This window comes from Equus przewalskii, chromosome 13 (genome assembly GCF_037783145.1).
Source record: "Equus przewalskii isolate Varuska chromosome 13, EquPr2, whole genome shotgun sequence".
NCBI lineage: Eukaryota > Metazoa > Chordata > Mammalia > Perissodactyla > Equidae > Equus > Equus przewalskii.
Window position 1 is genome coordinate 41,167,402 of NC_091843.1, and position 27,251 is coordinate 41,194,652.

Below are 27,251 nucleotides of genomic sequence, written 5' to 3' on the forward strand. Positions count from 1 at the left end.
CAAACTGATTTTTGACAAAGGTTCAAAGTAATTCAATGAAGGAAAGACAGCCTTTTCAATAAATGATATGGGGCAATCGGACATTCTTAGGGGGAAATAATGAATCTCAATCTAAGTCTTAGACCCTGCACAAAAATTCACTGAAAATGAGCAACAGACTTAAAAGAAAAATGCAAAACTATTAAACCTTTATTAACAAAATAGGAGAAAAATCTTTGGGATCTTGGATTTGTAAGTAAGAACTACAAAAAGGAAAAACTGACAAATCTGACTACATGGAAATTAAAAAGTTTTGCTCTGCAAAAGACCCTGTTAAGAGGATGAAAAGACAAGCTAAAGAAAATATTTGTAAACCACATATCCACAAAGGACTAGTACCTAGAATGTATAAAGAACCCTCAAAACTCAATAGCAGAAAAACCAAGCAATCCAATCAGAAAATGGCCAAAAGACATGAAGAGACATTTCACCAGAGAATATACAGATGACAAATAAGCACATGAAAAGATGTTCAGCATCATTAGCCATTAGGGAAATGCAAATGAAAACCACAATGAGATTTCACTGCACACCTATCAGAATGACTGAAATAAAAAATAGTGACACTGGCAAATGTAGGCAAGGAATCAGAGAAATGGAATCATTCATGCATTGCTAGTGGGAATATAAAATGCTACAGCCACTCTGGAATATAGTTCAGCCATTTATTTAAAAACTAAACATGCAACTATCATACAAACCAGCAATTGCACTCATGGGCATTTGTCCCAGAGAAATGAAAATTTATGTTCATATGAAAACCTTTGTACAAATGTTTATAGCAACTTTATTTGCAAGTGCCAAAAATGGAAACAACCTAGGAGGTTAAACAAATGTAGTCCTTCCATACCATGGAATACCACCCAGTAATACAAAGGAAAAACTCTTGGTATGATACGTGAAACACCTTGCATGAATCTTGAGGTAATTATTCTGAGTGAAAAAAGTCAATCCCAAAGGTTACATATTGTATGCTTCTCTTTATATAACATTCTTGAAATGACAAAATTATACAAATGAGAATAGACTAGTGGTTGCCAGGGGTTAGGGATGAGAAGAAAGGGGCAGAGGGAAAGGAGGTAGATGTGGCTATAAAAGGGCCACAGGGGAGATCCTTGCGGTGATGGAAGGTTTCTGTATCCTGACCCTATCAATGCCAATACTCTGGTTGTGATATTGTACTATAGCTTTGCAAGATGTTATCATTGGAGGAAACTGAGTAAAGGGTACACATATCACTCTGTATTGTTTCTTACAACTGTATGTGAATCTTCAATTACTTCCAAATAAAAGGTTTAATTAAAAAATCAATGATACATGATTTAATTTTTTCCCATTTATAATAAAAGACTGTGAGCCTGTCAGTGTGTAACAAGGAGAACACACAGTGGTTAGCTGGAGGTCAGACGAGGATGCTCATGACTCCACCACTCAATTTCTCTCTTGGCTGAACAGTACTGACTGCTGCGATGGTGGAGATCGTTACATTTTAAATTGTTTTTCTTCTTAGTCATATATGTTTGATTCGTGCCCATAATAGATTGTGTTTAAAGGCTAGAAACATAAGGAACCCGATGATGAAATACAAGATAATTAAGAGCAAAAAATGGTAAGACTACAATCCTACTTCAAAATTACCTTCACCAATCTGTAAATTGCATTCATCTGATAAAAATCCTTATATAGAACATCAAGATGTCTTTGGTACTTCAAACACAGTGTTAGGAAGAGAAAATAGAATGACAATTATATCCAATTTGGCTTTTCATTTATAGAGAATAAAGGCTCTCTCCACACCCACAACGTGCTATTTGCAGAGTGCTTGCAAATAGCGGTCTGAAGTCTTTCCCCTCCTGTCATTTGTAAACAAAACATAGAAATTATAAAAATAAAACAGTAGTGTTTTTAAGCATAAAATGCCATAATTTCAGATATCAATTCTTAGAAAACAGTTTTTACCTATACTTGGTACTGTGTTGTGAAGTTGAATCCCAAAGTATTTTTTAGCATATGTTCAGTCCCAAACCAGATATGACATATTATCTTCTTAGTATATTTATCAGAAGATTATGCTGCTCTTATAGAATTTAATAAAAGTCAAACATTGTGCATTTTTTGTTTAACGATACAAAGTGGAAATTTGTCTGTAATGACTATTTATTATGAATATTATTCATGACTGCATTAAAAGAAACTTTAGAATATGATATTTAATGTGATACTGCTAAATAATCTGTTTAAAACTTCAAATCACTCCTTTGTCGCATACCACACAAAAACTGCAAAACCAGTTTAAAATTTTTTGAGGAGGGAGTAGTGAAAGGCATTTGCAGTCACATATGGCCAGGCAACGCTGATGGGTATGTACGCATTTGTCAGCTTTAAAGCATCCTGTACACGTCAGTTGTTATGTGTCTGCTGTCTTTTATCTAGGGCAGTAAGGAAATGGAGGGTTCTGGTTAATTAAATGCTGTCCATAACTGAAAATTACTATACATCTAAGCACTGGATAGGAGTTAAGTGACTTCAGCTTTTGGCTAGCCTAGGATTCTCTGACAAATACAGTGGGATGATGAAAATATTAATACTACCTATCTCTCATGATGTGTCTGAAGCCAGTCAAACAATGCATCAGGTTTTTATTTACATTTTAGCTTCTTTCTCATTTGATATGTTTTCTACTTCAAGTAACAGAAAATCCCAACTCAATTGATTTAAGTCATGAAGAAAATAGAAATCGCGAGGTAGGGCAGCTTCAGAGTTGGTTATTTCAGCTGCTCATTTCAGCAGGTCATTCAGGTCCTAGGTTCTTTCTCTTTCTCTGTTCTTCCATCTTCCATGGGTCAATTTGGCTGCTCTCAGGGTCACAAGATGGTGGCCATGGGTTTCAGGATCCCTCGTAGTTAATGATGGCATCAAGAGGGAAGAGAGGCACCATCTCCCTATGCATCTCTTTATCTCCCCGGCTGACTTTCTCTCATCTCTCCTTGGCCAGAAGTGGGCCCCACACTCACACCTTAGCTAGTTCCTGGCAGGGAGGATGGGAGCTCCGTGATTGGCTACAATGATGCTGAAGGGAATTGACATTCTATAGGCAGAGAAGAGAGAAAGACTATGTGTTTGGTTTTGATATGACAAGGGTTCATGATGGCAATTAAGTAACTATAACAACAGGTTCAGAATAGAAGGTTCTCCAGGAACCTATTTGTAGGACATGAATTCTGAGATATGTGTTAGCCGCCACATACACATAAACTGTGTGTAACCAATATGGAATTGCAGAGTGATTACAACGGCAGGCTCCGAGTCAAACACTAGCTCTGACATTTGCCAGGCAAACTTCCTTAGAAAAGTTGTGTAACTTCTCTGAACTTAACTTACAAAATGGGGACCAAATGGAGTTGTCGTGAGGATTAGGCAAAACAATACACATAAAGGTTAGGCCTAGTGCCCAATGCACAGTTAGCAATCAATAAACATGATTGCATGTATGACAGCAGCGATGGTGATAATGAGCTAGACGTGACTTTGGACCTCTCATCAGCTGAACAGCTATTTTCCCTGCTTCCACTTTTTCCATCAGCTGCTATCACCTCTACTCAGTCTATTCTCCACACAGCATCCAGAGAGATCTGTTAAAAACGCACAGTAGGTCATGTCATTCTCCTGCTCAAAACTCTCCAATGGCGCCCGTTATACCTAACATCAGATCCAAAGTCCTCACTTAGCATCGCCTATACGGCCTCTGTGATCTGGCCCTTATCTATCTCTCTGCCTTCTTCTGGAACTTTCCACCCTGCTAGGTGACATTGGCCTGGATCACATCAAGCCAGTTACAACTTCACATCTTTTATGCCTGTTGTACCTTCTACCTGAATACTCTCTCCACTGAATCTTCTCACTTCTCATTTCCTCATTTATTCAGGTCTCTGCTCTAAGCACTTCCTCAGAGAGAACTTCATCATCCTCCCTCTTAAAAACAGTCACCACTCTTACTTCAGTTACTCCTTCTCTTAGTCTGGATTCTCTAGAAAAGAGAACCTGAGGCAAAAGCTTATGTGCTAACCCTTTATTGAGGAAGAGTACGATCCCAGGGAAGCAGGAACAAGGAAGAAGATGAGAAAATACTGAACAGGGCCTACTTTGTAACAAGTGGAACTGAGGGCTTGGTCTCCAGGGATGTCTTCAGACAGGACGTAGGGAGCACTGTATCTCAGGACAGACCCTCCAGGGAAGGAAGAGAGAATTTATCTGCTGGCTCCCTCCTATTCCCCATTTCCCACTGGTCAAGTCCGCCCCTCAGCTAGTCTCAGGCAGGAGACTCCTCACACCTCTATGTGTGGTGAGGAGCCCTCTAGGCAGCCTCTGGAGAAGCCAGAGCCGCAGGGGTCCAGTCTGACCAATGCATAGGCCTGGAGGCCAGGGTCTCCTTGTCAGTTGGTGCCAGATGCCGGGCTTTTTGATCTGAGGTAGTGGTGGTAACAGCAGAGGTACCTGGCTCTCAGACTGTGGGAAAAGCATGGAACAGTTATCAGGGCCCCTCTGACCAGGAAGCAAGGCAAGTAGCCAAAGCCCTGGTGGGGGCGGGGCAGAGAGGTCAGAGTGGCTGTTCGTGTTTGGGGTGGTATATCAATAAGTCCAGTTCCATCTTATAGATCCTCATCTTGTGTAGTTCTCTTCACAGCACTTAAGATGACCCAACGCAATACTGCATATTCATTTGAATGAAGCATGTGTTCACAAAACTGGAATCTCCATAAGGTGGGCGCTCATCTTTTGCAATGATCTTGTTTCAGATTGTCATGTTATTTACCATTCTGTACTGATGAGTTGGAAAACAGGGTCATGGCAGAAATGTGTGGGTTTGTGTTTCCCTTTTGAACAAAGGAGGTTGGCTCCTCCCTCCGCTCTCCCCCACCCTCAGTAGGATGCGGTGCTTTGTGGCTTGCAGGCATGCTCTTCCCATCCCCAATTCTCCCTGTGCACATGGAATGCTGAGAGTAGCCAAACTTGGTTTCCTCCTGTCATCAGTCTCTTTCTTAGGCCCCCCTCCCATCAATCCAGACCCTGGGAGGTAGATGGGACTCTGTCCCTGAAACAACACTCTGGCAAAGGGTCTTAGTGTTCATCTCCCTCTTCTTTCACCAGTCACAATTCACCTCTCATTCATTCCAACTTCTTATTTAAAATTCCTACTCTAAACCACTTCTTCACTGCTTTGAGAAATTTCCCAAATCACAGTTCTCTTGAATGAATACGTTACTTATCTCCATGCTGGCTACTTTTTTCCTAAATCAAAGTTAAAAATTATTTCTGAGTGTGATTTTAGGTCTAGGATTTTGAATTCATTGCCTACATTCCCTTAATATATAATGACGAAATGAATCATCACTTAAGAAATCAGCATTAAGATTAGACTTAGGAGAAACCTTGAACATCATAGTTTTTTTTAGATGAGAGAAGCTCTAACTTCTATAAATACTAGCACCATAAAGGCAGCGACTTGCAGAATTGAAAATGGCCTTAGAAGTTCATTGAGTATGACTGCCTCCCACTCCACCCATGCCTAACTCTCACTTGAGCCATTAGGAAATGAGGCCGGGAGAGGGTGGGACTGATCCAGCCTCACCCAGTCAGAGAGAGGCAGAGGCAGGCGAAGGACCCAGGCCTGGTGCCTCTCTGTCCAGGTCCCTCCTAAGATCTAGACTGCTTCTTCAATCAACTGCATGGGTTGGTTTGAAGATTTAGTAAGATATTTTTTGTACAGGCAGCAGAATGTTAAATTATGCAAGACAAAGAGAACAATTTCCTGCCTTTTCCTACTTTCTCATACGACCTCCCAGTCTGGCTTCTAACATGTACTTTTGGGCACTGTCTGACCAGCCCAGGGTGGACCTGACCCATCGCTAGTGACAGGGAAACTTCTGGTTGAAACTGAGGAGGTGCCTTGCTTCCTGCTGATCCGTGGCTGCGTCATCTCCGGGGATCCTGATGTGCAGGTGCAATCTGAGATGACCTGGAGGAGACATATCTCTTGGCAGCAGTTTCTGATCATATGGTTGTGTTTTTTGGTAAGAATGGAAATAGAAAAAAGTTTTAAAACTGGTAAAGTAAATACATACGTGAGTTTTTAAACTTCTTGATCTTATAAAAATACATTGATAACTTCCTTTTGCATGTCTCTGAGTGTGCCTGGCTAAATCACTCACCAGTAACCTAGAATGGGGGCTGGGAGCAGAGATCTGAACTCATTTCCTTTGAACTTCCCCGTTCCAAACCTACTGAATTGTATGAATTCAAAACTTAGCCTTGGGTTTTTTTTTTTTTTTTGCCAAGCATCCTAGTTGGCTACTGAGAATCATCAGTATGCTTGCAAGTTCTGAAACAGAGTTTCAGGCAAATTCTGAAGTTCTCTGTGTGAAATCTAGCCTATTTTACAAGTTGGGAGTATTATTGAACCAAGAATTGCCCTGAGAGGTGAAAGCACAGAGCAATTCAAAGAGGTGTCAAGGTCTACTGGCATCTGATGCTGCTTCCCCAAAGGCTTGTTTGATTTCGTCATTCACACTTCACCTTTTTTATTCCAAGGTGACTTTTAATTCAGCTCTTATTTTATGCACAGTAGTCACAATAGCTCACTTCAGATGTTAGCATTATCTCTAAGGGATATTCCGTACATCTGGTTTGCAGCAGCTGCATTCCCCCCTTCTCAAGGAAGCAGAGGAAGTTTATGGAAGTGCAGTCTCTGTTCACTGCATCAAACAGAGCTACTTCTGATCTTGGTCAATCTACAGACCCTCACTTACATGTGACCCTGAGTTATTAAAAACAGCCCCCCAAGGCCTGCCTTGGTTATGCAATAGGGCCTCTAGGCTTACTCAGGGATTTTGCGCTTAGCACTGAAAACTGAAATTTGCTTTTCCAAATTCCTCTAAGTGTGGGAGGGAGCTGAACCCAGCCTCTGAGCTCCATTTTGACCATGGATTTAGAAATAAATTTCGGAGGGAGGCACAGCATGTTTCCAAATTTCCCTGCTCCCTTGTATGCCCAGTCTTTCTTCTCTTTTTCCCAAGATGGAAAGTGTTATTCCTTCCCCGATCCAGCTGCAGAGAATCTGGCCTCAAGCCAGCCTCAGAGTTTCAGTCATGGGTGGCCTTGGCAAAGATTCATGGTCAAATCTGAGAAAGCATCATGCCTGCCAAGGCCTGGGGGCACTGAGGATGGAGTGGCCTATATCCTTCTGAGCTCCAATCATGGTATCTATGTGGGAAGACACAGAAGACCCAGGTCTCATCCAGCTCCTCATTTTACAGATGAGGAAACTGATACCTATAGCAGACGTATGACTCTGGGTTACAAGCCAGGCAGTGGGAGAGGGAGGGCTGGACCCCAGACCAAAACCTGTGTGAGGGCAGGGACCCTGCTGGCCCATCCATGCTGTGTTTCCAGTACCTAGCACGTTGCCTGCTTCATAGGAGAGCCCAGTAAATATCCGTTGAATGGAAGGGCAAGTGTAATACCTCTTCCTCCATGTCAGCTTTCTATTATTCTTCCCCTTCTCCTGATATTTAACTAAGCTTATCCTCAGAAAAGACTTCCCTGTCCCCTCCTCTAGGCCAGGAGAGATCACAGGGGCATGGATAAGACACTGTTTCCCTAACCAGAAAGTCACCTGGTGCCCACACAGCCAGAGCAGGAGGCCATCCCCAGAGAGGCTCCTGCCCAAAGTTACCACCAGTCTGGCCTGGGTAGGGCCTCCCTCCTAAGTTGGATGCCAGCATGGGGCTACAGTATGACCATTTGGGAGCCCTCGTTGTTACAAAGTTGTTTCCAGTTTATCTGGGCCCAGGACTGATCTCCAGGCCAATTAATAAAAGCAAAATGACCACCTGGTTGGGGGATCTGAAAATTGTGGATATTGAAAAGCTATCCAGGAAGGTTTGGGAACCTAGGTTTGGGGGTGAGGTCAGGGCCATGAGAATTTCTTGTTTTAAGGGAGAAGGGACTCTCTGGTCACAGCTTGATCAGGCTAGGCAAATGTCACCTGCGACTCCCCCACCCCCCTCCCCCAACCCCCATATGCCCAGGATTTCCTAAGATTCTGCAGTTGAGAGAGGGCAGATTTAAAAGAGAAAAAGAAAAACTTTGCTCTTTCCCAGGTTGTTGGCTCTCTGCGAGTGGGAGTATCACTTGACTTTCCTTCCAGGGACAGCTTCCTTGGTGTGGTGTACTGGCCCGCCTGGGCTCCACAAGCCTTGGCCGCTGATTAAGACCAGTTGTGCATCTTGAGAGCACAGCCTTGGGGAACCTGGCCCGGGAAGGAGACAGGAAGAGAAGAGAGGAGGGGCGTGCTGGGAGGTGGGGGGTTGGGAGGGGATTGTCGCCTGCCGAGCTCCACGCGAGCCCGGAGCAGGAACGCACATCCCCCCTCGCCCCACCGCGGGTCCCGGGAGCGCCGGGAGTCCTAGCGCCCTGCGTGCGCGCCCGGCTGCTCCGCGCACCTGCCGCGGGCCCCGCGCAGCGCGCACAGGTGGCGGCGATTGGGCAGGCGGGGCCCGGAGGGTGACGTCACGGGCTCCGGTCCCGGCGGCAGAAATAGGGCAGCCGCGGCAGCAGTGGCACAGCAGCGGGCAACGGCGGCTCAGAGAACTGCAGCCACGACAGCCTCCAGCGTGCCCGGGACCTGCCGACAGCCAGAGAGACTGACCCAAGGACGCGGAGCTGGGTCGCCGCCACGGGGCATTCCTTCCCGCCCGCCCAAGTCCGGTCAGCTGGTCTTCCCCTCGGCCCCGGCCGCCGCAGGTACGCGGGCGCAGCTCCTGAGTGGGCGCGGGGAGGGTGCCAAGCCGCCGCCGCCACCAACCGGTCCCGCTGCGCCCGGCTGGGGTCCCGGCGCCCGCGGCCCCGCGTCTCCCTGCAGGGCCGGGCGCGGGCGCGGGCGCTTGCTTGTCCTCACCGCCCGCGCTGGGAGAGCCAAGTTTGCCCGCCTGGCGGGCGGCGGGCATGGGACCACCGGTTCCGGGATCGGCAGGGCTACCCTGGCCGAGGCCAAGACTCGGGGTAAAGCCTGCGGCGCAGAGGCTTGTGGCCCGGGTCTGCAGTAGGGACCAGAGTGACCCTGCAGGAGCGCGGAGCGCGGCGCAGAACCGCTCGGGCCGAACCCGCAGCCCGCGCCAGGCTCTGAGACCCTGCAGACGCTGCTTTTTGGCTCTGGACTCGGAGCGGCCTCGGCGAGCCAGGCGAGCGGCGGCCCGTTGGCACGGACCTGTGCCCTTGGCCCCGGGCTTGGGCGCGGGGCGGGCGTCCTTACTACCCCCTCCCTCCAGCTTTGTCGGGAAACTTGCGTCTCCTCGCTGCAGCCCGAAGGGCCGGCTGCGCTTCGCCTGGCCCTCACTACCCCTAGGTTCGCCGCGTCTGGGGCTCGGCGGAGGAGGGACCCAGGACACAACCCGGCTCCGGGCAGCCCGCGGCTCTCGTTCTGCCGGACTGGTCGCTGTTCCCAGCGAGCGGCGACTGTTACTTGCTGGGGAGTCTCTAGGGAGCAGTTTGTTTTGGGGACGTTCAGGCAGGGGACTTGATCCTAAGAGAGCTCCTACTGTGGGTGATCTCCGCCCCTCTTTGCTCCAGCAAAGGAAACCTGTTCCAAGTTTCGGGGGGACCTGGGCGACGCAGGCGGAGCGCTACGCTTTGGGCGCGTGTCGCCTCGAGTTTGGGGGCGAGCGTGGCGCGAGCCCTCGGGGCTCCCTTCAGCTGACAAAGCGGCGCACTGAGTGCGTTCGCCGGAGGCCTGCCACCTGAGGACTTCAGCGCCCGCCACTCTTGCCGGAGCAGAACCCGCTGGAAGCAGTAGGGTTTCTCACGAAGCCGGGAACGTGGTGAGCATCCCGTGCTGTGCATCCTTCTACTGGAAGTTCTTGGGGCCTGGCGGAGTTGGGTCCTGCTAGGTCTGCATCTAGCCCAGAGAGTTGGTCCCCATGCGCTGTCCTGCCGACCTAGCTCCTGATAACTGTCGCCGACGCTGATGAATAGCGCTTCCGCAGCCTCTCCTCCGCTCTCCTCTAGGTGTCGCTTCCGCTGAGGTTTCCGGCGAGTGAAAGTGCTGGTAGCTTTGGTCTGTTCCCTTCCTAAATTTGTTGCAAGCCCGTGCGCCAGGAATTGTGCTAGATGGGTCCCTGAGATACAAACATCGGTCCACTTTCTCTGGGCAAAACATAAAGAGAATTTCAATTGGAGGTGGCACGATAACTGTTAATCAAAATGTGCATCCGGAATAAGCCTATATCACAATCTGTGAGGGATCAGGAAGAAATTCGGACTTTTCTCAAAAGTCCCAAGTTATTTTCCTACCACCAGGCTCGGGAAAGTCAGAGGTAACTTTTAACAGTGTCCTCTTAATTCTGGAGTGGACCAATTTCTGTACTTGCCCCTCTGGCTCCCAGGACAGGCTCTGGTCTGGGCAGTGGTCAGGTGGAGGTCTCACCTGGGAAGCAAATGGTCAGGGGAGTGAATGACCTGGCTTCTACGACACCAGAGCCCCAGCAACCGTCAGGCAGTAGCTGAGACAGAAGATGTGAGCAGATGCCCCACAGGGCCCGTGTCTGCTTCCTGAGTTGGTTTTGTGAGAAGACACTGCAGCATTGCTAGACCACTTCTGTTTAGATATACTCAGCTGAATGTTAGCTTTCTTCCCATCCTAGGAAAAAAGACACCTCCTCTCCTCAGACGTCAGGCTGAGCCAAAGGTCATGCAAGAAGATAGTCTACTTTATATGCACTGTAGTGTATTAAAATTGCTCATTAAAGTTGTTCCAGTGGCTTTTTCTCTCTTAGAAATTTTTAATCACCCTCAATTTTTGTTAATTCCAGGGAGGCTCTTTTTCTTCCAGAAAGGGGCCAGCTTGTTTGTCTGGGCATTGGGAGAACTTGTATCATGTTGGCTGTGTCCTGGAGGTGGTTAAGGGAGGGTTGGCTGGCGCTTCCTACCTTGACTTGTCGCTCACACCGGATTCTTCCCTTCCCCTTCTAAGGGCTGCAGGATTTTTGTGAGTGTGTGTGTGTTTGTGATCTTCATGTTGTGATTTTCTTGTTTGACTTTAACACTGTATTCCAGAAACTGGCACTGAGTAGTCAAGATTTCTTAAAAATCTACCTTAATTCCTGTTTTGCGTTTTTGGTATTTCTCTGCAAAGTCAACCTTCTTGTGTTACTTGTGTGATCAATTGTGTGCTTATTAACTTAATGAAATTAGGTAGTTATTTTTAGAGCACATCTTTTCTTACGTTTTCTATCTCTTGATGCATAACACGAGGCATGGAACTTCAAGTAAAATAAAACTGCAGTCGAGAGAACATGATGCTTAAGAGGTATAATCTGAATGTTGGAAGGCTGAGAGTTCCTGGAAGTCATACGTGTGTGTGTGACACTTCATGGTAAATCGGAATGCCATAGGTTTATATATTGCACACAAATTTAGGGGTCTAATTTATCAAATGTTGAAACAATTAACCAAAGATATAAGGTAGATAATTAATAGAAAATGCAATATAATTTCATTATGACTTGCTGCAGGGTTACCCTGATATATCCGTATTCCTAATTTCCCTGGGTTGCTATTTTAGGGACTATCTTAGGAATTTTGAACCCTCTTCTTTTTTCCTACAGCACTCACAAATCAAAACTAGGGTCCTAAACCTTTCAGAAGACATTAATCTATAGCTTCCTGTTTTTGGGTTAGGGTTTATATGGCCCTTTTTTCCCCCCCTTTTAACGTTGGGCAGACTACAGAAGAGGATTGCAGGATTTTGCTGGTCCCTAGTTGGTTTCTGTTTGTTAATTGCCAGTATCCCGTGTGTAAAATGCACCTGAAGTAACCAGCTAGTGCATATGCTTTTTCAGTTACAAAGGTTGGAAATGCAGGTGCCTCAGTGTCACAAACCTTATTGTTCTCTTCAAGGTTGGGTGATGTCGCTTGCTTCTGCCAAATCATTTTCATAATTTTTGGTCCTGTCAGTTACAAAGAGAAGCCATTTCCATGTGGCTAATCCATAATGTCCGGTTTGATAGTCTTACCACATTCTGGGAGAGGGGCTGAGACAGAGTATGGGAAACAATCTCCCCAAGAACTCGAAGGATCAGAATTCCCACTTTTCCCAAATAGGGCTGGTTCCCAGAGGAGAAAAAAGAAATTTGTATTAAACCCTTTACAATTTAATATCAGTGCTTCTCTCTGGCCTCTGACCCTGTTCAATAAAGACAGCTTACAGGCTGGTGTGTATTCTCTGATGGTGCAGATTTGGAATTTACATATTCATAACTATTCCTCCCTAACTGCTTATATTCTTATGTCATCTTTTTTCACCTTTCTTCAAAAAGCAGGTCAGCGTTTGGAACGTTACATCGTACAAGTTTGTAGTACCTCTATAATTTTAAATACAAATAAGTAATAGTACAAATATCAGCTTACATTATAACACCAGGAAATCCTGTGGTTTCACAAGAAGCGGGTAGATGATCTAGTGGGGCTCGTGTAGCACTAAATGGAGGCCCTGCAAAAACAAAGAGCGAAATAAAGTCTGTCTAGCCAGAGAATGCATATATGTTCCATACGTAAGTTTGTGATCATGTAAGAAAGAAAACATTTGCCTAGGGGTCACGATGCCTGGGTTTTAGTATAGGCCTGACTGCTGAGTTGGCTTCACACACTGGGTGAATTCCTTAACCTTCTGGGCCTGTGGTGTCCTGTCTGTGCAGCGGCCAGGCTGGCATCTTGTTCTCCTGAGCATGGGGACAGTGCGTCTCAGGTGGGAACCCCCGGGGGAAGCAGTGAAGCACTCTCGGAAACGAGGTGTCTTAAATATCAAGTGATGGTGCTTCAAGTTGTTGGAAAGAAAAGGTATTCCCAACTCTAGTATGAGAACAATCTCAGGTAGATTTATAACCAATTTTAGGACTCTAGCATGGATTGAATGAAGCTTATAAACCTAAGTTGATTTCAAAAGGAACTCTAGGTTGACAAAGAGGGTTTGTGATCTTATTGGTGGTACTTTCCCGTTTCTATAATGGGGAGATTGTTGTATTTTCTTCTGTCTGAAGGCTAGTCGGGCTATTTGAATTTGAGGAGTAATTAGTCAACAGAGCCACTTCCCCCCAAGTGGCTGTCTTTACCATGCCGGTGCTCCCGGTGAGCTGAGGGGCATTCCCACTGCCCAGCATTCTGTACATCTCCTCATGGTTTCTTTCTTCAACCACAGACCTTCTTGGTCCATAAAGACAGCAGCCATGAGGGCTGAGCAGAGCAGGCCGAGTGGCCCGATCCTGGGGCGGGGTTCACGAGGGGGGAGCAGCGTGGCTTTCCCCTGGCTTTGCTCCTTTAGCCTTGGTTGGAGCCGTGGAAGCTGGAGGAACCCAGCTCTCGGCAGCCTTTGGAGGAAAGGAGACAGTTGGGGCCCCGAGCCTCCTATCTTGCTCTATATAGATTTTCCCCCATCATCCTAAAAACAACTGCTCATCAAAATAAAATATTGCTAAGTATTGAGAGGCAGCAGAGGATGGGCTCTAAGAGTACAGACGCCGAGGCCACTCGCCTGGCTCGGAGTCCCAGCTCTGCCGCTTATTTGCCACATGGCCTTGGCAGGGTGCTTACCTCTCTGTGACCCTTCTCCTCTCTCATTTTGTCATCTTTTAAGGGGTAATCATGGCTCTCCTCGTGGCGTATAAATGAGGATTATGAGGTATACCTGTAAAGCATTTAGAACACTGCCTAACATGTAGTAATTGCTATATAAGTTTTAACTAAATACGTAGTCTCTTTAGTTACTAGACCATCAAAATTGATTTAGACCTCACATTAATTCTTTTTTATGAACTGAACTGTCATAAAACTTGAGTTATAAATTTTTAGGCTGTTACTGCTGTAGATGTAATGAATTGTCAATCACCGCGAGTATAAAATGACATCTAGGACACATCCGCCGTGCAAACAAAGTCCTATCTAGTGGTGGCAGAGCTGAGCTAAACTTGACAAAGGGGCCACCTGGGAATATGTCAGTGGTTGGCCTGGCTCATGTATTTTCCTGTCTTCAAATAAAGTCTTATGGGGACTCTCAACACGAACCAGATGAAACCAGAGACGACTCCAGGTGCGGCGGGGCTGGATCTCCAGCTTCCTGGAAAACAATTCAAGACAGCTGGCTTCACGCCGGAGGTCTGGGTGCACCCTCGTAAATGAAGTGGTTTGGCGCTTGCCAAAATAACTGTTGAAATGACTGGACTTTATTTTGATGCTATCCATTAATAATAAAACATCAAAAATAATTGGTCTTGGATTACTAGGAAAATTGAAAACTAAATACTAGATATTGTAACTTGAATATTTCATGACTCCAGGAATTGACATCTGTGTGCTATCCAGAATAAGTTTTGATTATCATGCTGTTTTTAGTTTATTTTGGGCTCAAAGCATGAAAAGAGAGAAAAGAAGACCTTTTATACGTCTGCTTACCCCATGAGCACTGTTTGATAGTGGATAAGTAGGGAGGAATTAATAAAAGTGGAGTAGGAAGCAATGTCTTTCTAGTTCTAGCCTGAATTACTGTCTCTGGTTTTAAACACAATCCCAAAAATCCAGTAACTGCTTCCTGCAGTCCCCGGGACATGGCTCTGCATTCAGAAGAGAATAATTTATGGAGAGTAGGGAGTTGCCCTATTTATTTTTAGAAAAACTGGTTGCAGTTAGGGAAAGACATTTTTGTTCTTTTAGTCCTGAATGTGATTTTTCACTCCTCCCCATCCTTCTGAGAGCTCACATGCCCTAGCTAGAGCACCAGATCGGGAATGTAGAGTTGAGTGGCTGCTGATAATGCTCCAGTCCTCTCCCTGGTAGCAGCCCAAGCTGCACCATTCTGGTCAACTCCGCCTTCTTCAGAGCACGGAGCAGGTGTTGATGGTGGCGAGACTGCGACCTTCAGATTATATTTACTGGCCACCTGGACTAGTTCCCAAGTAGCTTCAGCTTTGCCAACAGATGTCAAAGATGAATGGCTGAAAAAACAGATGTAGGAGTGGGAGCCTATGGACTCTCTTTAAAACAAGGAGACACCTTCTCTTAAAAGATAGCCATAACTTTTAACCTTACCTTTTCGTAGGCTGGTGTTACATGCATACTATTTTTAGTCTGACTTCTTCCTGTGAGCATTGCTGTCTCAAGCTGAGGACACAAAGCAAATCTGGAGAGGCAGCTCTGTTTGGGAGTGGAAGGCAGCCAAAAGACACCTGCAATGTGGCAGGAGTGCATTTGCTTGGTGGCCCTGCCATCAGCACTAGTGGTCGTGTGGAACCTCCAACCCCTCTTGTTTAGAGTAAGGATCCCCCAGAGCTGTTGGCTTTAGGGGGGAAGCAGGGGTGGACTCCTCAAACAGCCTATAATGTCCCTCAAGCAGCTAATCATTTCTGACTGGGACACCTGCTCTGGACCAGCCCTGGGCCAGGTCACATGGGGTACCAGCCCCCAAGGAGCTCTGTGTATTTTCATCTCCCAGTCATGATCAGGATGCAGTGTGGCCCACAACCAATTCACTGCTAAATTGTGTGGTGCTCACAGAAATCAGTAACTCCTAAAATTTCCTTGAATAAAAATGGTAAATATCACACAATGATTTCTATCTGGCTGTGTTTCTTAGAGATACTGAAATTAAGGTCGGAATATGTTCACAGTGGAGACCTAAAAAAAAAAAAAAAAAGTATGGCTTTGGACAAATGGACTAGCCCGTGTCCATGTCCCCTTAGCACAATGCCCCGCACATGATAGGGAGCTGAATATTGTTGGTAGCTGATCTTTAGTTCTTTTTATCCATGTAATTCTTTGATTACTTTGAATTGCCCACTTCTTGTCTTCTAGGACTTGAGACAATTTATCAACTGAGCCTCGGGAGACACTTTCAATGTTATTGAAATCTCAGTATCTATCCGTTGGATGCTTGGGTTCTGCTACAAGAATGACTAGTTTTGAAACAAAAATGTTAGACCTTAAAATGCCATTTTGAAGCTCCCTGTCTTGTAAACTGAGGCATCAGCTACACACAGGGTGCCGCACATTAACATAATTCCTCACCAGCATTTATTGGGCACTGGTTGTGTGCCCAGCCCCAGAGGCTTTCTGAGGAAACTGAAGCGTGGTAACCTAAGAAAGGTGATCCAGCTTTCTCCCCATGGTTTGTTCTTATAGACGTAGTGGTAAGTGGCATTTCAAGTGGATTTCTACATAACAGCCAGCATTTATAGAGTTCTTACTACGTCCCTGACACTGACTCCTTCAATCCTAACAGCAACCCTATGAGGTACATATTGTTGACACCGTTTTAGAGGTGGGTAAACTAAGGCTCAGAAGTAATATAGCTCCTCCTTGGTACAACAGAAGGGTTGGCACCACGATTTATACTCAGGTTTATCTGATTCTGGAGTACAAGTACTAACTAAGTACCCCATGACTTGTGTATATTTTCCAGTGTTTAACTCTGAGCATTTGTCATTTTCTCAACAGGCTCAACAAAATGAAACCAGGAGGTTTTTGGCTGCATCTCACACTGCTCGGGGCCTCCCTGCCGGCTGCGCTGGGATGGATGGGCCCAGGAACCCGCAGAGGTCTCAGCGTGGGTGTGGGGGAGTCCCAGGCAGAGGTATAGTCCCCTGACAGCTGATGTCATTTGATGTTGATGATATTTAAAACTGATTGCGTCTCAATGTTTCAGTATCTGATTTCTCCTCCATTTTTAGTTTAGATCAATTAGATTACAGTGTGAATTAAAATCGTACCCCTTTCTGGTAGGGCACAGAAGGAAGGAGCACGTGTTGATATGGACAGAGGTTTATAGCCTGCTGTAAGGAATGGTCTCGGATCTCTCCAATTCTGAAATGGATTCCAAAGCCAAGCTGGGGTTCCGTGGTTTGTCTTCCACAAGGACCCTCAAGAGAATGGCCTTTCTGTATATTTAATAAAACTCAGGAAATGCAGACTCATTGGTGGAGCAAACCCATGTGAATTAATGAAGTCTTGTAATTATAAAATACGTTGAAAAGAAATGGACTCCTTTTCAGGTGTATGGATAAAAAGAATCAAGCCAAGGAAGAACGGACAAGCGGGGGTCCTAAGGGAGACTGCCTTAATGAGCAGATGAGAGTGATTAATGGCGTGTTAGCTGTGTATAAATGCTCCTAAAGAGCTTGAAAAACTCCTTCGCCTACGCCTCCCTGGGGTCTCAATATGCTAATTGCTTAGTGAACTCTGGTCCTAAGTACTGAGGAGGATTGGAGGCCTGCAGCCAAGCCCTGCTCCGCTCGGGAGGTAGTGGGCCTCACGAATTTGGGGCTCATGAGGGATGCAGGTTTCCTGCAGAAAATGTTGCGTATATGCTGAGCCTTAAGGAATGACTACACCCTGTCACTAAAACTACCTGGGATTTTCTTTGTGATGTGGTGAATACTAATTCTTATAGGAGAGCTTTTCAGGGCGTTTTAACTTCCATTGTCCTCCCCGGTGCACACGCTTCTCCTCTCCGCGCGTGTTTCTTGTCCTGTGCAATGAGAAAGAAAAGTTACCTCAAAAAGTCAACATTACCGGAGAGTGAATAACGGGACGCAGTGTATGGTAGGATTAATGCATTATTTGATCAAAAGACACTATTTCTCTTCCATTATTACTTAATTGTAATGCAATCCCAAACCTACAAGCCTTAATCTTCGGGGAGCTTCAGAAGTAATTTAATGCACACTTTTCCTGCTGAAGTTAGCGTGGCTTCCTTTTGTGGTGAGCAGACGATTAAATAGAAACACTATCTCTCCCATCTAAATCCATGAAGGACACAACTTAATGCTCTTTTGAAAGAGTCTGGAGGCCAACTTGCCAGCGAGCACAGCTTTTCCCATACGGAACGGCTTAATCGTTTTACTCATATCCATGCAGAGGGAAAACGATCACTTATCCTACAACTATATTGTTGAATATTTAAGAGCAAAGCAAACAGGCAAACCCACAGGTAGGGTTATTTAGTCTTCTGACTGTTGCGGCTCATTGGCCCACTCTTTTAAATCACTTATTTCAATTAAAAGAGTCAAGCCAATTAAGGGGGGATTTAGCTGGAGGTAAATTGAAGGTAAGTTAATACCAATTTAGGGCCTCTTTATCTTAGCTCTTAAGACCCTAATACTTTGTGTACCAACAAGACAGAGCAGATGCGGCTCATTCTGAGGAAGCACGGTGTTTTGTTTTGGAGTGTAATTTTACTCCGCCCTCTCCCCGTGTTGGGATAGAGCCCAGGAGATGCCGTTGCCTCCCAGGTCCAGGAATTTTGCTGCTTCAGGAAAAGAAAGTGATGCCTCTGCAGGCTCTCGAATGCAGGAACAGCCGCCCTATTGATCCAATTCTCTTTGCTATAGATTGAGTTTTTGTAAAGTGTTATAACTTCTACCCATTGAGTCCGCTTGTGTCAGTGAGTGAATGAGATGATGATAATGTGCGTGGGCCCTAGACGTGGGACAGCCGCAGCAGACGTTCAGATAAGGAGTGCAGAACATGTGTTTGTAACTCATTTGTCTGCTGACCTTGGTCACATGTGATGCATGGCCCCTTCATGCCCTTACTCTCTAGGGTCCTCCTGCCTGGATGCTGTCCCTTCTTTCCACATGTCTGAGTCATCCGTCCTCCAAGGCCCAGCTCTGCTTCTTATCTTTTCTCTAGAACCTTCTTCGACCACCTTTGATCTCTTTCTCTGAACTGCTCATCTTTGCTACCTTTTTTTACCCTTATATTTTTATTTTAGAATGTGGATGAAGCCTATCTTCCTTTAATAATTTTAAGAGCAAAATAGCTCAGTGTGTTTTTGAGCCAATAGATATTTATTCAACATTTGGTGCTAGATATGAAGTCACCCTGGTACTGTCAAAATTCAGACTAGACCAGCAAATATTTAAGTGCGTGACATTCCCCCCTACACAGCGCGTGCATTTCCTGTGGAGACCTGAATGGTCTCCCCAGCAAACCTGTAAGCAATTTGTGGGCCAAGCCAGGCTTACAGCTTGTCAACATCCAAGATAGTCCTTGTGTGTTATACGTTCTGGGTAGTTTCTTCTTTGAGTTGTAGCTATTAATATATCCATAACTCGCTGCCCAAACCATGTTAACCTCCTCTAGCAGTTTCCTCAGACGGTCTTATTTTCAACAGAGTCTCCTAAGATTCAATAAATAAATCAAAAAGCCTTTTCAGGAACTAAATGGTAAAATATTTGTGTGTGTTTTCTTCCTGATAGTCGTACTTTACAAAACATTCATTGACTTAAGATTTTTATAGTACTTGGAAAGCATTAATAAGATTTGATTTGCTTTTAAAGTTATTATACCAATTACTTGAGTGTCCTAAGGGTAAATAAGGATTAAATGACCAATATGTGTGTGTTCACGCATTTTAAAGCAATTATAGCACATGTGAATTTTGTTAAATTGTTTTATATACAAAGACTGCAGTTGAAATAGCTTCAAAGAGTTTACCATTTTACACATGTAGATAACAAGAAATGAAGCTGGGTGGAGTGCCTCTTTAATAAGATTTGAGTGGCCTAGTGTGGCCTCGAATACTAATACGATTCTGAATTCAGAGGAAACAATTCTGAGAGATACAACTTATTGAAATTCTGGAAGAGTTGTATTTTTCCCCTTTGCCCTATGCCCTGGTTATAGATAGATGCAGTAGTAAAATCAATATTGGTAGAGTTTTATAAGTGATGTGATGGCAGCCCGCAGAGAGCCACCCCCTCTTGAGGGGCAGACATTTGTGGAGGGTCCCCCACCTTGGGTCCTGCATGCCCACCATGCAGTGGGCTCTGGGATTGGATGGTGGCCATTACACAGCTTTTTGCATCCTTCATGCATTTTACTGAACTTTTTCTAAATTTGCTCTTACCTGTAGTTTCTAGACATGTACTAAATAACTGCAAACATTAATATTGGTTCCTTTTAAAATTGTTGGCTTCATATGCCTCAGTGCTTACAGGCCAGAGGGATGCTTTGAGGTCAGATACCATATGTTTTCAATATTTGCAAACTTTCATAGGGAAGTCTTCAAGAAAAAAACACATAGGGTGCTATTAATCATCGATATGACTCCCCTCCGCCCTACCCCCGGGGTCAGCCTAAGACAGCGCAGCTCCTACCTGGCTGACTGGTCCTTTTCCCTTCCTGCAAATGTTGGCCCCAGACACTCACTGCACTCAGGGGCTCTCCTGTTCCTGTGAGGGTGACTCCTGATTGCAGAGTCCTTAAATGCGCCAACTTCTCTCTCCACTGGTTAGTCATTCAAGACTTGGGCTGCTGACTGGGCATTAATTTTTTAGAAAATATTTTTCTAATAAGTGTCATTGTTCTTATATATTTGATTGAATTTAAGGTTCCCCTGCCCTTCTAGTAATGTTCTCCCCCCACCTCTGCCCCTTCCTCTTCTTTTTTATTGATTTCTGGGGAAGGACAGCTGATCTTCTGTGGGGCGTGAGGTCTGCCCATTTGCATCTCTGCTCCCTCTCGCCCCTCACTCCATCTGCAGGCATGCAGAGCACTGGCTCCCTCCGACCCGTGAACAGACAGGGTCCAGGCTGGATGCTCAGCATTTCCTACACCTCATCTGCAGGACAGGCCTGAATGCACCTCCTATGTGTGTTTTCTGCAGTATCACCCTTTCTAAACACTCACAGTTGCCAACTCCAGCATTTGACTGGCTTTCAAAGAAGATGCGACTGGGCGAGGTGTCTCAGCAAGAGGTGCGAGTGGTCCTTTCACGGGGTGTGGAGCGCTGGGATTGCAGACTGTACTCCTTTTATGAGGTGTGCTGCAGGTGTGGTTCTGGCCTGCGAGACAGGGCGGCCGGCCTCTTCTCTAGGCTTTGAACACTTGGCCGTGGCTCTCTGCTGATTGTTCTGTATCAGAGGGTGTGCATTTTAGTTTCTCAGGTAAAATTGGGAGAGCACAACTCCCACCTGCAGCTGTGTGAGTAAATCCATCATTTTCAAGATGGTGACAAATACTCCAAGTTCTCCGGGGGCGTTGGATGAGCTGTTTCCACCTCCTGAGTTAGCTGTGTCCTGCTCTAGACCTCTTGAGCTTCAGGGTGCTTGCAGACAGCCAGGGGTCCTGTTCAGAGCAGAGGCTGATGCAGTAGATGTGGGGCGGCTCCTGAGATTCTGCGTTTCTCATGAGCTCCAGGAGATGCTGCTACTTCCGGACCCAGAGGACTCTGGGCAGAAAAACTCTAGAGGTGTCCCCTCCCTCACCCCCCTCCCCATGCATCCCGTTGGTGATTAACCCTACCCCTTTTAGCTCTTGCCAACATGATGATGCTGACTGCAGTCAAGAAAAGGAGAGAAGTGGGTAGGCTAAAGTCATGCCAGGAAATAGCTTGACGTGAGACTATTGAGGGCAGGGGCAGGTAGGCGAGGGGAAAAGTGAATTGAAGTGGCCTGGGTTCGAGAGTCATTTTCACCTATTTTCAAGCAAGCAGGTGAACAGGTAAACTTAATCTCTGAGCCTGGGCTTCCTCCCTGGCTTGTCTGCAGGGGATTAAATCCTGAGGGGCAGCCCACACTCTCATGCTCCCACCCATCGCCACCTCTATGCCACCCATGCTGGTGTCCTGCCCACTTTCTGTCCCCAGGGCTCAGCCAGGCTGTTTTGGAGACCACAGCTGCCAGCTGCTGTGTTTTGGGGTCTTATTTTTATCCTCAGGGGAGTCACCGTCTTTTTCTTTGTGTCTGATGTTTCTCCTCTTGCATGGTTCCTCGCAAGCCTTCTGCTCTGTACCAGTTAGCACGCTGCATGGTGCTAGGGTTTTGAGATGATAGTTGACAGAGTTTTAATTGTTTCTGAAAAGTTCTGTGACTCAGGAAAATGAACATTTATGAGTTCACAGAAAACCATTCTTCTTCTTCCTCTTAATTTAGCATTTACTCATCTAGCTACTTTATTTATGCCTCTGCTGCTAAATAATCCATGCTTCTCTAGGAAACTTTCCACCCCTGTAATCAGGACATCAGGCCATGCGTTATAAATGGGCTCTGATTTCTATTTTTTGGGGAGTTGGCAGCATCAGATCTGCCAGGCCCCAATCATCTGCTTGATTTATTCTCTCTGACTTGTGGGTTATTGCTGTTGCCTCCCATTTAGAGAGAAGTAAATGCCATGTGGTTGTCCGACAGACTCTAACAGGCCCTATGTGAGTGGACTCCACTTTTCTGTCCTGCCAAGCTAGGGCCATCATCCTTCTGCCTCCACTGCTCTGGTTTCTGCTATGAGGCTCCTGGGGCTCGTCTTGTCTCCAGCCACCTGGGAGGTAGAGGGCACTGGTTCCAAAAATGGAGGGCATCGGTTGAGGCAGGCCCTGTACTCTGAGCAGGCAACACCCCAGCAAACTGCAGTGAGAGCTGGGCGCACTCGTGTAGGGTGGAGGACATGTGCCCCAGTGGCTGAGAAGCTGTCTGTCCCTTCAGCCTGACGTCTCTCTTGATAGATGGCCATGCACGCATATTTGCATTTTGGCCTTAGGCGTTCCCTTGAGGCAGGAAGGCATGCACCAAGAGAAAGCCAATCTCTTTTCTCATGGGATCCTGGTGTTAACACCAAGAGGTTTTTTAAAAAGTAAAACCTGCCTATTCTCATTTAACAGTTCATCTTGACGGGGCAGCCAGCTGACCCTGGAGCCCAGCAGTTCCTCGTAGCCCCATGCTGTGCTCAGATATTTCAAGGACTGTAGTGAAATTCAGAAAAGAAAAGTAACTTCCCTTCAGTTTAACTTTAAAATCTGTCTCCCTGACAGCACTTCTGGGCTTAGTAGGGAGTAGAGATACAGAACGCAGCCACGAATGGGCTATAGGCTGGAGAGCCAACCAGAACTCTAGCAGGGGCATCGCGGGGAGGGGCAGCTAGTGGTTTACCTGGTACTTCCTCCTCTTCTCCAAGGGATGGTGTCATCCAGTCCTGTTTTGGAGGAAATAGTCCCTGTGGGGAGGATCCGGGTTGCAGTGAGGTCAGACAGAAGTGGAGGCTGAGGGGAGGGGAGGTGGGGGAAGAGAGCTCTGAAGTGCGATTGTGGGGTCAGTGAGTGAGTGCCCAGCTCTGGCAGTTGAGTTGGGGGTGACACCGGGCATGTGCTGAATGCCAGTGGCCCACCTGTGTTTTATGGGTTGACCTTCTCTCTGAAGTCCCGACGAAAGCCCCTTAGTCCTTTTACCCATTTCCAAGACTTGAACGATGACCTAGTGAGGTAGAACCATGCAGAGCCCCCTAAGCACCGTAGGAACCATCTAAGAAGCACAGTCTGCCAGGAGTCTGCTTATTTCAAAATGAGACCCCAGGAATCTCATTTAGGCTCTGTATTCCAGGCCTAGCCTGGCATGAACTAGTTCTGTGGACTTGAGCCACTCCCTTCTCTTCTCTGGGCCTCCGTTTCCTCGTCTGGAAAGCAAGTGGGTGGTCAAGACGCCAACTCGGGTCCCTTTGAGGTTGTCTTCAGATCTGAAATCTTTCGCTGCTGACTGGATTCCTTTAAATAGGAAGCCTGTAGGAAGTCCTGAAGTGTTCTTTCAGATAGAGTTCTACCTCTCTTTCTTGTGGGCAAACAGCAGGTGTGCGGTCTGAAGGTCTGGCCCATCTTTGTTTGTCTAAAGTCACTTCATGTGTTGTCCTTTGGGAAGCGATGGTGGTTGAGGAGTTCTCCATCACTTACCTCGGGGGTGGAACCATTTGGGTCTATTTGACCAGAAATACTCTCCAACCCCTCAGTGCAGACCTGGGTTCGAAGAAGGCTCCGCTGCATTGTGTGATGATGCCACAAACTCCAGGGACCTGCTGGTGTCAGGGAGAGGAGGAGGGAGTCCTCAGCATACTGAGCTGGGAAGGAACTTGAAATGATTCTCTTGTTCATTGTCTAGCAAGAGCTGAGTGTCTGCTTTGTGCTGGAAACTGTGCTCAGAGAAGTGGTTTCCACACCTTTCAATTTCATAGAGCAGAAAAGTGAAAACTTTTTCTTTTAAAGACACAACTAGACTACCTCCTGAAATCCCTATCACCTCTTTATTTACACCTTTGTTATCCTTTCTTATTTGTAAAAAAGATAAAAAGCCATACTTTCAGAACAAAGGGTAGTCCATCCCATGGAAGCCTTCCACTGGCAGATTCTATGTTGCCCAGGTAGGTGTGTTGTGTCTGAGGACTAGTCAGAACGTAGCTGTGAATCACAGGGACATTGAACAAAGATCATTGACAACTGAGGCCCATGAGCTGGAGTCTGAGCCACATTGAGATTCCAGGTCCTAAGACCCAGGTCCAGTGCTCTCTGTGGTATCTGTCCTAATTTCATAGCTGGAAAGACCTAGCTCCAAGATGGGATGGGTGCTTATCCCAGAAAGAGGCCCCCAAGCCTTCTGCACAAGAGCGGGGGATCAACCTGCAGACAGGTTTTCATTGTCAGATCCAGCACCTCTCTATGTGGAAGTGACAGGTGTGACTGGATTTTAAAGTGAGAGTGGGGTGCAGGATTTCTTGCTCATGGTTTTTGAAATTTCTTGCCATCTCTTTAATCTGCTCATGAAAAATGACACACCACTGCTATTTGCCTGATGATTTCTTCCTCCTAATAAAAAGAAGTCTTGTTTTATTCCTCATAGGGAATAATAAAACTCAAGACAGTTTGCTCTTGGCTGGAGTGAAGAATGGAGGGTGAGTGGCCTGTGGGACTTGGGTCTTCCCTCAACCAAAGGTGCACTTCAGCTTCACTCTGCCCAGGGGAGGGGTGGAGAAGCCGGTGTTGACAAGAGGCTGGGGTTGGCCAACAGGGAATCACCTTGGAGACCATTGGCTTCTCTCCATCTGTGGGAAGTTCTTAGAAGTCACCTGTGTGATTACTTGGTGCTTCTTGGAGACTGGGCCCCTGATTCCCTCCCCCCGACCTCCTCAGTGTTCCAAGAGGGACTTGAGTTCAAATTGAAACCCTTCTGGAGGTCTTAGCTGGAAAGGAAAGCTGTCACTGTCACTTTTGTTAAAATACTTTAAACTTTGAGGTTTTGACTTATCTGGGTCTGGATTGAGAGAGGAAAGCATGTGCATGTATTTTTTTTTTAAGAGTTGAGAAGTCATCCCCTTATTTCTCACAAAAGTCCTCTCCGGAGAATACCACTGATCACCAGTGAGCCACTCACTGGCTTAAAGAACCACCTCTGCTGGCCGCCTAACCATCTGTGCAGGAATTGGCAGCTTGGCCTGGCAACAGAAGTGACAGACACCAACATGACAGCCCAGGTTTCAGCCCCAACAAGTGGCCTGGGCCTCCTAAGCATGGCCTACTTTCCTGACAACACATCTCTCCCTGCTCAGGCTGAGTCCTCTGTGCTCTTGCTGGCTTGGTTTGTGGTGGGGCAAGCTCGTGGCGTAGGCAGCCTGATGCAGGCAGCTCTCTGGCCTCCAGGAGAAATGGCTGCTTTCTCCCCCTAGCCCCCAGCCTAACTGTGAAGTGCTATGTTCTACATTTCCTCTTTCTCCTCCAGGATATCTGTTGTTTTAAAACCCCAGAGTTGGTTTTTGCCTGCTAGGGCTAAATCCCTCACTCGGGCTGCCTGTCTGCACTGCTTCCTGAGGAATCTCCAGTTCTGCTTTTGGCTTAAGAGCCCCTGAAGTCAGGGGGCCCAGTGGCTCAAATCTGTTTCTTCTCTTGGCAGCTGTGTGGTTGAGGGATGTCACTGACTTTCTCTGACCTTCAGGTTAGCAGTGAGTAAAATGCAGGCGATAATAGCACTGATTTCAGACATGTCACGAGGACTGACTCAGATGGTGCACGTAATACCTGGCCCAGAGGGCCTGTGCAGAACGTGGCAGTGGGAGCTGCGGCTTTGTGTCCATAACGTCACAACCCCACTAAGTACCCTTGTGCGCTTCTCCCGCACTGGGGCCTGGCATGTCAACCTCAGCTGCAGTGCTTGTCACTCAGTGTTTAGCAGGGTGGCTCTTGGAGTGGGAGGGTCCTTTTTCTGCTGGAATGGTAAGTAGCCTGGGGTCTGGGCCCCCTGCGTCTGCAGTGTCCGGGAGAGCCTGGTACACAGTAGGATGTTCAGATATTTGTAACTGAGTGAATGAGTCAGCAATCTTTTATTATTTATTTTGCCATGATATGGGGTTTGGACAAAGTGTCTTGAGTTTCTAGGACTCCTTAGAGAAGAAATCCCAGGTGAGAGTCACCTGGCTGTCTTTGGTTTCCATGTATAGTAGGATTCCATCACAGTTTCAGTCTTTCCAATATCCTTATTAAATCGCTAGAAGCCTAAGAGAGTATTATGGGCCACATGTATAGGAGCGGGGAGGAATCCTGACTCAGTTGCTCTCTCTTCCTAGAGTGGTCTTTGGGGCTTACCTGGCCCTGGCTATCCCCTCTTCAAAAAGGCCAGCATCACTGGGACAGGCCCCCCAGAACCTCACCCAAAATGGGAACCCAGAGAGTGAAATAGAAACTCGAAGAAATGCATGATGTTCTTTTTGTGCTTAGAATTTTCAGGTCAGCAGAAATAGTCTGTGGCTCCAGGAGGGTGGCTGCCAACTGTTCCTACAAAGGAGGGAAGAGATTGAGGGTGGTAGGAACAAAAGTTCTCTTTGGAGATGTCATCAAGTAGGTGTAAGACTCCTGATGGCTTTTCTTGGTGCTAGTCTTAGGACAACTGGATTAAATGCTTGATTAAGCTGTTCCATCATTTAAAGCTTTCTGTCTAAATATAGAAAACAGAACTCTTTCTCCATTTATTTCCCTTCCTCTATAATAAAGACCTCAGGGTTCTGTGATTCTGCGGATGCCACATTTTGTGTGTCCATCCCAGGGGTGGAGACTTTCATGTGGGCACACTGGGAGATGTCAGATGGGAGAGGCCTGCCAGGCGATGCTCTAATTGAAGTGCTTCTAATATATGCCTCACTGTTCCTCCTCTTCCTTCTCCACTCTCCTCTGTTTGGTTGTTACATATGCTGTTTCCACTTTAGTGTTTGGCTGTGAAGAATGGGACTCTTTGCCTCATGCTTGGGTGTTCCTCGCCTGGCAATATAGCTTAGGAGTATGTCTTTGTGTCCCAAAGCAGAACTTCCCACTTGACCTTCTTAGGACACTATTACCTCCCTAGTATGGGTCTCTTGGCCCTGGGCTGTCA

At 46.4% G+C, this 27,251-nt stretch overlaps 1 protein-coding gene across 2 annotated transcripts in view; it reads left to right on the top strand.

The window, feature by feature from the left end:
* The first annotated feature begins 8,470 nt into the window (after positions 1-8,470).
* The window catches only part of FSTL4 (follistatin like 4), a 408,701-nt gene continuing 389,920 nt past the window's right edge, over positions 8,471-27,251 (top strand). Inside the window, exons 1-2 of one of the 2 annotated variants that reach the window (XM_070571053.1) lie at positions 8,471-8,841; positions 16,576-16,711. In XM_070571053.1, the coding sequence (XP_070427154.1) occupies positions 16,586-16,711 (126 nt within the window). In that variant the 5' untranslated portion in view covers positions 8,471-8,841; positions 16,576-16,585. The remainder of the gene's footprint in view (positions 8,842-16,575; positions 16,712-27,251) is intronic. The other variant, XM_070571054.1, reaches the window with a different exon arrangement.